The following is a 12,315-nucleotide window of genomic DNA, read 5'->3' as shown; positions in this document are numbered from 1 at the left end:
GGGCGGGTCTTCAAAAAGCAGGTTCTACACAAGTATAGAGAAATTCATTTGGTAGAATATAAAGAATGAAAAATGGGTATGAAGGAAATCTTTTTATTTCCGAAATGTACACTTTGAAATGGGAGCAGTGGTTATTTGTACATCTCTGAATTTGTGGGTACCCATATTAGCATGTGATTCAAAGGGCATGTTTCAAAAAGTCTTATTTCTTACACATTGGCTTTCATTTGGCAATCACAAATGTAGCGAAATCCAAATGGTAATGACAAATGTCCCACTGTTCTGTTTTTCAACACGTCCCCTGATAAAAATGGCACCTCACTTGTGTGGGTAGGCCTGGTGCCCGTAACAGGAATGATTCCAAAACACAACATGGACACATCACATTCTTCATTTGAAAACGGATCCTTTTTTTTTCAATGAAGGTAGTTGTGGGTTTTGGGCCCTAGTTCAGCGGGCACCATGGGAATCCTAGAAACCATGCACATTTCTGAAAACTAGACAGCCAGGGGAATCCAGGGTGGGGAGACTGGTGTGGTCTCACCAGGTTTTCTTACCCAGCAGCCCTTGCAAACCAAAAATGTTGCCTATAAATACACATTCTACTCACATAATTGTGTTGGAAGTTTCCGGAATCTGTGGGAATCCACACATTTTGTACCACCCAGTGCTCCCATACATCTCCAAATAACAGCACCCCTCCTGTGTGGGTGGGCTAAGAGACCACCACATAAAAGGCCAGAGACCAGTGATTTGGGGTAGCTGCAGTACTTGGGGACATGCTGGGCTGCAACCCATGGACCCCTAACAACTACAGGTATTTAGGAAAACCAGTCACCCAGAAGATTCCAAGCTGGAGTGCCTTTTGTAAATTCCACAAGGTTTTTTATACCCACAATGTTCTGCAAATCTCAAACTTTGGCTACAATCATGAATGTTCCTTCCATTTCTGTGATGGAAACTTCGGGAATCGGAAAGTATCCAAAAACGTTCTACCACACAGCGTCCCCCCCATTTGACTGAATAAAAACGCTACCCCACTTGTGTGGCTGGGCCTAGTGCCTGCAACAGGAACAAACCAGATCAAACAAGGGTCAACAGGAGTTCAACTGTGGGACTAAAGGTGTTAAAATTGTTGTATTTTGATTAATAGGATAAAGTGTCCTGGATGTTTTTAGCACCTTAACCTTACATGATATGGATAGCATTTTATAGGTTTGTGAAATGCCCCCTTCATATATAAACTTATATGAAGGGGCCATGTTAAAGGTTGAGTACCAATAAGCTTTTACACTGATTGCTAAATAAGTTACAGTAAAAGTACCTCTCCTCCTTCTGCGCTGATTGGTTTGACAGTGAGATTAGGTCTCTTGCTTCTACGCTGATGTTTATGCTAATTACATTAAGGGTAACAATTGCTTATATGCTAATTTTTATGCTAGGTACAGTAAGGGTAACTCTCTTGCTTCCGCACTGATAGTTATGACCGTGAAAGTACCTCTCTTGCTTCTGCACTGATTATTATGTAACGTATGCCTGGCAGAGAGAACTCTTAATGGCATGGGCATATTACACTTGTCCTTGCATGGGGATATTGTCCACACTATGCTCTTTGGGATCTTGGTCCACAAATAGACTGGTGCACAGAATTTGAGCCAGCTGTCTGGAATCCAAAGACTTTGATGAAACAACAAAGTTAATAGTAAAACAGCCTTCTATTTCCAATCGCACTGTACCAGGTTTAATCTTGGAGATTTGTTAATGCATAAAAATCTCCATGTAACTTCAGGTCACTGCCTCCAGTGGTTCATATATACTCGAGGGCAGGCAACATTAAAGACGCTTAAGTTCATGCAAGGAATGCTCAACACAAAAAATCATTGATACAACCCAATGAATGAGCGTTATGATAGTACATACAAGGAAGCAAGCATAAACAACACAGGCCATAGCAGTGTTCACTATAGGTAGGTCAGAGGAAACACACAGCGACAACTCGTATGGCACTGACTAAATGAACAGACTGCATAATATACCAAACAAGCCAAAAGAAAAGGCAGGCACAAGATAAGGAAATGCATCATTACACACAACTGAAAAAAGCTACATAGGCTTGTACATATCGGTGCTATTGTGAGAACAATCTTGTAAAGGCCTGTGCTTTAATGTTTAGAACTGCCTTAGAATTACTGTGCTGGAGAGCTTCCGGAGAATCCCCCTAGGTGGAGAAAAACAAGAATGTGCTTGTAATGGAAGCTTGGCATCAGACGCCTGCACTATCTCCACAAATCGTGCTTTAACACAACCTGTTTTACAGGCACACAATTTGGGAGTTTTATTTGCTTCTAGGCTTGAATTACTTGACAGCCCTGCCTTCTTCTCTTAACCTTACTGTCATGGGGCTGGTTAACAAAGAAAATTGTAATACATAGCCTGTCTTCCCAGAGTTTTCAGTCTAAAAGGCTTAAAGCTATTTCTTGTCACATGAGATAACTGTCTGCATCAGTATATCTAGAGAGAAAGTAGTGTGCTGAGCACTACTTTGGCATTTGTACCTTGCATTTCCTGACTGTGCCTGGTCCTATCAGGATGCAATGAGGACAGTCCTTTATGTCAGAGGGTCTGCTTTTTCACAACACCAGTGTGGACGTGTGGTATGGCAGCCACTGTGAACTTAAAGATCCTTTATGTTCATTCATCTATGATCCTTGCTGTTTTGATTATACTGACAAATTGTTTACAGAGTGTTAACGTTATGAGAATGCCTGCTTAATTTGTGCAATATGTACATGCTTACTCTTGAGGTTGCATCTAAGCTCCAGGATCCACCCTAAATGTAACATTCGAAGTCACCTTAGGCAGTACCCCACCTGGACACAAGTTTCTCACCCTGTTTCCCATGCCCTCAGAAGAGGAGAGGATGCTGAAGGGATGCTGATGTGGCCTAGCAGCTAGAGCTGATGCCTTTGAAATGTGCCTAGGTGTGAACCTGGGCCTCAGTGCTCAACTCATTATCATGTGAATCAAGGTAAATTATTCAATCTCTGGGTGCCTAAACAAGTGAAATGTAAAGTGCGTAACATGTTTTGTATAATCCTCACTTGATGTACACATTCTTTTTAATCATCTCCAAACCCCTCACGGAAATTACAGTGATCCACTGCCATACAGCTAAGTTTGTGCTATAGAAATTCCAACACATACATAGCGTGGCAGGAATTGCAGTGTATCAAAATGACGAGCATCATCGTGTCTAGCACCACAAAAGGAAGATCAACAGAACTCAGATTGCTCCGTTCAATCTGTAGGCATCAATTTGGAGGATCTAGACATACCCATGCAGAACCTGTCACTCCCACTAAGAGAGAAGATTTTCCCTGAGCGAACACAGGGACATAAAAAGTACCATACATTGCAAGAACAATAAAGTGCTACGAAAATCAATTGTATGTGATTCTGATGCATCTTCTTCAGAACCAGAGGAATTGGAGGAAATGCATAGTGGAGATGAGAGTCTGACCTCAGACAGAATGGGTTTTTCAGGGTTCTATGCAGCAGGAACTACAGGGCACAGAACTGTAGTCATTGAATGTACTCCTGAGTTGCAAAGAGATCCAGCAGAACACTGCACCAAAGTGCAAAGAAGGACTGGACCACCTGCAGATGAAGAAACTACTTGTGATTAACAAGACAGCTCATACTGAGATCATCTGCCTCTTGCATTCAGGGAGCCCAACAGATGGCTCACCATCAGCCAGGCATCCTAATCCTAAAACCACAACTTCAGAGCTTTAAAGCAAAGGGGTCGTGAGCCATTGTCACTCTGCTTATTGGCATTCCACATTGGGTCGTACATCATGACTTGGACCAATCGAGCTCCATCTCGAAACACCAAGTTCATAGCATGAATGTTCCAAAGTTGCTGGGGAGGTGGGAAAGCCTTGAAAGTGCATGTTCAGCTTCTCTGCAGGGTAGAGGAGTCGCTGGGAGGTCTAGAGGTGGGACTTGGGGAGGTTGTTTAAAAACCCCAAGTTGAAGAGGAGGGGGATCATGGCCTGCAAGTGGTCTGACACCAGGAGTGGCATACCTGCGGTCCAAAGTAAGTCACTGATTTATAGGGAGCCAGTGACTTCTGACCTCTGAAAATGTAATGTGACCAACAAGTTCACCTCGACACGGGGGCGGGTGGGAATTAAAAGTGGGAGGGGCATACTACAAGGCTTCTCCTCTGTGAATGCGAAGGTTCCTGCAAGTCAAGGGACACCATTCGGTCTTGAAACACCATAGCCAGAAAGACCTGGGCAAGATAAAGTATTTTGCACTTCTCCTTCAGGAAGAATTGTGTGGATGAAATTATCCTAAAGCAATGCGATGAAAACCATCATCTTGTTTAGGAACGAGAAAATAACAGGAGTAACATCCCTGTCTCATCTTATTATATGGGACTGAGTTCACAGCCTCTTTGACCCACACAGCAAGAATTTCCTGCTGGAGAATGCAGGTGAATGAAGGATTGGGGAAATTAAAGGAATCAAGGAATGGTATAGACATGGCAGGAATTTGAAAGACCCATTGGTCGTATGTGATGGATTGCCAGGGTGCTATGTGTAAGGACACCTACCCCCATTCAAACAACTTTGAAGGAGGGATCAGAAAGGAGGAGGAAGAAGACTGTTGTTGTTGACTTCAACAGACTTTGGAGCCACCAGGCTTCTTGTAGCTTTGAAAGAAATTATCAGGCTACTACACTGGCTGAGTGAGCTGGCAACACCAAAAGTTGAGTTTAGGAATGTCAATTTGTGCCACCTCCCATACAACATGTGAGTAAAGAACCAGACGGCAAGATGCATTCATCTAGTGCAGGGCAAGTGTCACTTAGGAAAAGAATTTCCCCCTCTTCACCCTAATCTTCTTTGATGCCCTATCAATAGCAGTGCAGGCTCCTCTGCTAAGGCGGAGGAGCATCGCCTCACAGGTTTTTTTTTCACTACTGGCTCTGTAGGTGCGGGTGGGGTGGGCTAGTCTGCCAACAGAGCCAGGGGAGGAGTGGTGGGCACTTTCTAAGTGCGCATGACAACTTGACCGACCGTCTTGTGCACTTAGCAATTCTTCAGCCGGCAGTATTGCACAGCCTTGGTGGGGAACATGCACAGCCTGCCACTCCCTGTCCGAGCGCCAAACCATGGCACTCAGACCTAGCAGGACACTGCTGTCATGCTGGTGACAGAAGCGTTGTGATTGACAAAGGGAGTCTGTGTGCATTCTGTTTCCTGTGTCAACCGAAGAGGACGGAGGACGGCAGGTAAGTGAATGTTGCTTCTTTTTTTCTTTTTTTTTAATCCCCCCCCCTCCTTACCCCGCCCCACCACTACTGCCCCATAGCAGCAGCAACTGATCAATCGATGTTGAAGGAACAGAGTGAGGGGAAAAAAACCAGCTTGAAAGAAAGCAACCATAAGAAAGAAGAAGCTAGGACCACAAGAGTCTCCGGTGCAAGGTAAGCCGTCACAGGTTCTGGGTTCCCAGAACCCAATGAATGCGGAAGGCGATGCAGAGATTCAACTCAGGGGCTGCTGCAGGTTTACTTAATGAGACCAAAATGGGGTCCATCCACGTGTCACTGTAGAAAGGCAATGGTTAAATCCCGGAAAATGCAGTTTGTAAACATTTCTGTACGGATATTAGTCTTGCTTTGCTTTCTAGGCAGAGGCAACTCAACTACCTCTGCAGCTTTGAGAAGAAGAGCAGTAATAATGTAAATTGCTCAATGGGAGGGCCCGCAGGACATTACATAAAATTCCACTCTGAGGTTTCAAGAGCAATGACTTTGTGCAGGGCCAGTAAGTCACAAGAATGCATATCAGTGTGGGGATAATGTTTGCTCACATCACAGCTATCATCATCTGTTCGGCATCAGAATAGGGTCTGAATCGGAGCCGAATAGCAACTCCAACCAGCCAATGTACTAATCACGAGCGCCCGATATGAGCGAGTGGTGATGGAATCTTTGTTATCCCAATCACCTCTCAAAGTCCGATCCCTGTCTGGGTTCAAACCACAGTGCATGGACAGACCACAAGTGGGAAAAAAGAGAATACAGTGGACAAGGTGTCTCTCGCACCTGGTCAAACACTGTAATGAGTAAGTCAGCAGTATGAGAAGTTAAAAATAAGACACAGTATAGTTTCATATATGCAGGCTGGTTCATAGCCACAAGAATATCAGATATATTCATACTAAAATGCAGTTTACTGGTTTCTAGATGGAATCGATTGTCCTAAACCCTGGGAATACCTAGATAGCAGACTAGTTCATAAAGGGGACCCTAAAATATGTTTTAAGGCTTGGGCACGAGGGACAGTACGTCAAACTACGCAAAGAAAAGCCCACTAGCCTATATAATTCACAAATAATAAATCTTCGATGATTAATAATCCACCATTTACCACAAATAGTTTTTTTATTGCAATGTCTTTAATTATACATAAAGAATTCATATTAATGACAAAATATCCCATTACTTCTGTACATCTACTGTAACTGCTTAAATTACTCAATATTTCATCATCTCAATCTCCTCAATTTCAGTAGGTAAAACAAAACAAAATGTAACAAGAGCTGCATGATTATGGACGGAGGCTATTGTTTAAAAACATGGATGGCATTTTGAAGGAGATACATTTCGTGCTGCCTCATATGCGATTATTATTACCACCGTGTACCTTTGATGGTGAAAGCTGGAAAGGACATGGATGGACAACGATGTGTGTTCTATGAATGTTTGATATGGTGATTTGTATATACGAGGTCACATTAGCCTCTATGAAAAGGGGTTCTGTATTTCTGTGTATAAAGTTGGAAACAATGCAATGCTGATGATGTAAAACGAATACAGGAATCACAGTGCTTGATAAAAAAAACTATACATCTCCTCATTTGAAAAATTACATTGGATAGTCTCTCTTTGGCTGTGTGTGAATTTCAGTTTAAATAAAGGCTAATCTTTCTTCCAATTACACTTGTCTACAATTTGCCTCCTTGGACTGAAAGACTTGCTAAGTGCTGCGGTCGTTTTGGGGTAGTTGACATCAAGCCCCAGGTATTACAAAAGAGAATATAATTTGGCTATCTTGCTGTGCATTCTGGAAAGAGAATGCCAGTGTCACCCATCCTCCAGGCATTTCTATATGAAAATCCTTTTGTCTGAAACGCACTATGGCCTCGTTCACACATTTGGATACATTTGGTCAGTCTGACTAGAGGTGGAATGTAAAGACTGTGTACTATTAATGATGTTTTTCCTGCAAGAAATTAAGGTACCCTGTGGTTATTTCCTTTAATAAAGAAGTAGAGATCTCAAAAATTTGATGAAGGACCAACATTTATAATGTTTTGAATTTGATCCATTTGTTGGCTGTCTGTAGGTTAACTCCTGCTACAGGCCATTCTTTAGTGGCAGAAATTAACTATAGTAAAGTTCTGTACCTTTCTAGCTTGAAGGAACTGGAACCCCACTTGCTTTTGCAGTAAGACTTTACCTTTTTGTTGCAGGAAATACTGTTGGAACTGGGACACTTTTCATTGAAATGTAAGAAGGAAGTGGTGTATTGAGGCACAACCATTTTGCATAGTGTTTGGCACTCATCTGTTTTTTGCTATGTGATGGAATTAGAGATGCTTGGCATCACCATATTGGCCAACAGAAGAGGGAGAATGGAGACGTTCTTGTTTGCCAAAATCAAGGACATTTCATGCTGCTGCAGATGTCTGCTGACATCATCAAACTCTAGTTAGATTCATTTGGTAAAAAGATGGCCTTGCAGCTTGAAGTTGCTGCTAATGAAGAGTTCAAACCTTCCAAAGTTGAGCCTCCTTTCTTGAGTCTTATGATGGGGATTATCAAATTCATTTTCCTTTCAAGGCCTGCTATCTTTAACATCTATTGCTTCACCTTCATTCAGTCCTTAAACTAGTCTGCATGTATGCTTAACTAAATATAACCAGAAAGATATTTTCACTGTATTACCACGACAGTAAACGAGCTGCTGATTCAAAGGAATCCTTCACTGCAGGAAGAGAGTTTCATTTAGTACATCTTGGTACTGTTGGAACCTCTCAGGTGGGTGACTGTTGAAAATCCTTTGGATAATCTCATCTCTCTGAGCGGCCTGTTATATCGGTTAAGTAGGGCTGTGAAATAGGACCATTTTAGTTCATAGCGATGCTCCACACTGTCAGCTCTTCACACAGACCAATCTTTGGCTCTGCTCGTCAGTTCAAGCTGAAGATGAAGACATGGAGAAGCATCTCTTCCTCACTGCAGATGCTACAACCAAGCACAGTTAAACGGCTACCCTCATCAACATCTTCATTTACAGAACTGACACAGAGATAGAGTGTTGCTGTGTACTCAATGAGAATCCATGAACATGACTTTGGTACCCACTAGAAATGTGTTACTAGTAGGTAGGTACTCCTGAAGTGCAGCTTGACTTATCTGTGCTCCTGTATCATTGTGTAGTGACGGTTAGTCCTGTCTCGTGTACAGTTAGACTTTTATTTTTTCGATGATTATATTTGCTCTCCTGGGATTTTTTACAGACACATCATTCAATGAAACAGACAACATTCCAAGAATCATTTCCTTATTAGGCAAGTGAAATGGTGGAGGTTAATCGGCTTCAGCTGGGATGAGAAGTACTGGATTCTTCTCATCAGGAGAAGAGTTATCTCAAATTTAGATGAAGGTGGACAATGCTTCAAGTGGAAAGAAATCTTTGAAACATTCACTGAAGGCTCTGATGCTGAGCGTCCTTATGGTGAGATTCTTATTAATTAATGGATCTTCGATATTGTATTGGTCCTCGATGGTGAGCATGAGCTGGTGTAGCATTCCTCAATGTCAAAGAAGGGTTACTCTGACATTTTACACTGCAACACTTCTCTGTTCTATTCCAGGAAAGTGGCAGAGAGGCTAAAGTTGGGGGATGCACCTTACATTGTCTTCCGATTCATCAAGTGGGACTTTTTACTTGGTCTGCATACCCGATTTCCAACATTAGCAGTCAACTTGTATAGGTCAGAACGTAACAATTTGGTGTACCTTGCTCTGTACGAGGGATGAGGGCACGGATTTTGAGTTAACAACCAACATTTTTTTTTGTCAATGATTTTTTAGTCAAGGTGGATGGAGGAATATGAATTTTGGCTCCCTAATTCGACCAACAAAGTGCCTTTGTGATCTGTGCTTAAAAAATGGTGTCTTTAAGGGAAGTGATCTATGATATAACTCCATACATAACTAAGAGAGTTGAATATACATCAAGATGAACCCAGCTAATTCCAAAATGGAGCTTTGTTTAATGACTTAGTGAATAATCAGGTTAACAGAAATTCAGCACAGTGCCCCAGCATTAAACTAAAGCCACCTAGGAAAATATCACAGCTATCATTAAGTACTAAGTTGTTACACAGGTCAGAGGAAGCACTGGACAAATGATTTCTTGTAACAAAAACCACATACAGTCACAACTCATGCCTCATGTATTATCATATAGCTCATAATTGTGAGCCATAATTTGGCAGAGACAATCTAATAGTTTTATTCTGTAGAGGCACTGGATTGCCAAATTTAGCATGAAATATTTGGCACCATTCCGCAACCAGACTTAAAAAGATGACCAAGTAGAAAGTGCCTACATTATGTTGCAGGACTGAACACCACAGTGAATTAATCTAAATTATGCTCCAAACCATTTTCTTCACCAAAATCTCATCACCACCAAATGTTTCACCGATTTTCGAAAGAGATGCTTAATACATATTTCTTCAATAGTATACAGAGAGCCGGCCAGCCTATGTACATGCATTCAGTAAATATTTTGTTTTCATTTAATGTTGAGAATCTCATACCGTACCTGGGCTAGATGGTCCAGTGTAGCCAACTATTGTTATGCCAAGACTTTGTCCGTCCTTTTTCAAAAGATCAACATTATAGATTTCAAAATCTTCAGTTTCATCCTTTGAAACAAATTAAAAAATAAATGTTTCAATAAATGACATTCATCCCACATGCTTGAAAATTAAAATTAACATTTGTAATTTAATTTTCCTAGTTCTTCTCAGCTAATTGATCTACATCCCTCAAAACATGAAAAAACCAATGCTTAATCTGAACAAATGCAAATAGCAGATTTGTAAAATCTGGAGCACAATACAAAAAAACAACCCATGGATGCACAATAGCGCCTCTGCAGTTATGATTAGGTAGGGTTTTTTTTATAAAAAAATGTTCATCCCCATAGGAATCAATGCTCTGTGATACAAAAAAAATTATTAATGGAATTACAATTAACTTGGAAAGAAGGTAGAAAATGTCTTTGCTTGCTTCATTGTAAATATGGTTAGTATTTTTAAAGAAGTTAGCATTTTTGTGTGGGTGTGAAAGGGTTACAATGGCAGAGCTGGACATTTTACCCATCAGTCCCCTGACAGCCCATTTGCGGCCAAAAATGTTAAATAATCTAACTTGACATAGGAGTGGCAGTGAAGAGCTACACCACTTCCAGCAGCTCCAAAGCACATTTATTGACGAGAACAGATTGAGTGACAGCTTCATCACAAGAGGGCCCAGCCTCTTCTGTCATCCCCTCCAGTCTTTCAAAACATAATCTTACATTCCAATTGCTCATTCCAATGCTTAGTTCTAACGCTGGAAAACATACACCACCTAATACATAAGCCTGGTACTATTATTTCCTTATAGCCAACTGCCAAGGGCTTTACCAGTTGTTAAGGGACATGAGCCAGGGTTGCTTCCAGACCTCTAATTAGAGAGGGGGCATTTAACAAGCGGTGTGACCCAAGGCAGATAGACTATAAGGCTACTAGAACATTCCACCCACTGTGAATAGAATGTTCTAAATTAGAAAGGGAGAAATATGAAGACCAACATTGGAGTTTTGGAGCAGAAAGCTTATACAAGCCATTATAAGGCCGAGATTGTTGTCTTCAATGGAGCTCCCAACATGCCAATACGTAATGAATCGCGATATACCAAGAGGTTTTTCTCTATCAACCATTTTAAAGCCTGGCCCACAGAAAATACAAAAAAAAAAGAAAAACAGAGGCCAGCTTCTCATGGTCTAAGATAGTCTTTTTGACCTCTGGAGCAGATAGGGGTGAGACAGGGAGAGAGACAGAGACAGAGACAGAGAGAGACAGAGACAGAGACAGAGACAGAGAGAGAGAGAGACAAGCCCACTAGAAACCAGGGAAGGAACTTTGAATAAATTAGAGGAGCAGTGTGGATCGCTGGCCCAACGTAATGTCAGGTCGCCCCCTCATCCATTCCTGGGCCTAAGACAGTCTTTTTGCCCCCTTCAGCTTACTGCCCAAATATGTAAGAGACAACACCCATAGCAAGTGAGAGTAAATGTGGATTTTTGGTCATAGTTTTGACATATGGATTGGCAGCATGGTGTAAACCCTCAATCTGCTCGACCATTAGGTAAATAAGTAGGAAAAGTAATAAATAGGGGCATTAGCTTGTTTTGGCATTGTAAACACAATGAGGTCAAAGGAACTACATGCCTGAAGGTATTCTGACACCATGAGGCAACGGAGGAATGCCCCTCAATATGGGAACCACAGTTGGTATAGAATGGAATGTGATCATGCAGACCAAAATACCAGAGACACAGCCAATGCAGATCACAAACTCAAAACTGATCTTATATCCAGGCTATGTTTCCTTGGTGAAAACCAGCTATAAATACTGTAGGGATATTAAGGGTATTAAATGGATGTGTTATAAGAGAGCACTAAAATATTTTCATTGGTAGCCAGAAAGAAGGCATATTCGGGTAATGGCACATTTGTCATGTGTAAGTACTTGTATTTTTTCTCCTTCTTTCCTCCCAATTACCATTCTCTTTAAACCCCTCTATCTCCTTTCAGAAACCTGCCACACAGACTCCTTCTATTGCCTCGGTTAGGCGGTTTTATATTCCAGGCAAATATCTGGACAATTGAAATTATTTATGAACTTTTAACCATCACAACCTCTAAACCCGTTAAAATAAATTTGAAGATCCATACAAAACAGACAGGGTTGCTTTAGATGGACTGAAGCTACAAAAGAGTCCTTAATTGCTAATGTGGCCACATTGTAGATGGTAGAAGGGACAATCCCGCAAGGTGTATTCTGTCTTGCTAGATAGAAGATTGTGCACTCATGTTTTGTAGAAATGTAAAATACATCATTAACGCTACATGCATCGCTCTGAATATAATACCCCATATCCAATTACATAT

At 41.4% G+C, this 12,315-nt stretch overlaps 1 protein-coding gene across 6 annotated transcripts in view; it reads right to left on the bottom strand.

Annotated features, from left to right (window-relative positions):
- Window positions 1-12,315, bottom strand: part of PATJ (PATJ crumbs cell polarity complex component) — a 1,366,227-nt gene that overhangs the window by 1,216,797 nt on the left and 137,115 nt on the right. For all 6 annotated transcript variants that reach the window (XM_086953328.1, XM_086953320.1, XM_086953345.1 and 3 more), the window contains exon 9: window positions 9,918-10,020. In XM_086953328.1, the coding sequence (XP_086809454.1) occupies window positions 9,918-10,020 (103 nt within the window). The remainder of the gene's footprint in view (window positions 1-9,917; window positions 10,021-12,315) is intronic.

The sequence above is a fragment of the Lissotriton vulgaris genome, chromosome 1_1, assembly GCF_964263255.1.
Source record: "Lissotriton vulgaris chromosome 1_1, aLisVul1.2, whole genome shotgun sequence".
NCBI classification, from domain to species: Eukaryota; Metazoa; Chordata; class Amphibia; order Caudata; family Salamandridae; genus Lissotriton; species Lissotriton vulgaris.
This window is presented reverse-complemented; position numbering and strand designations above follow the sequence as displayed.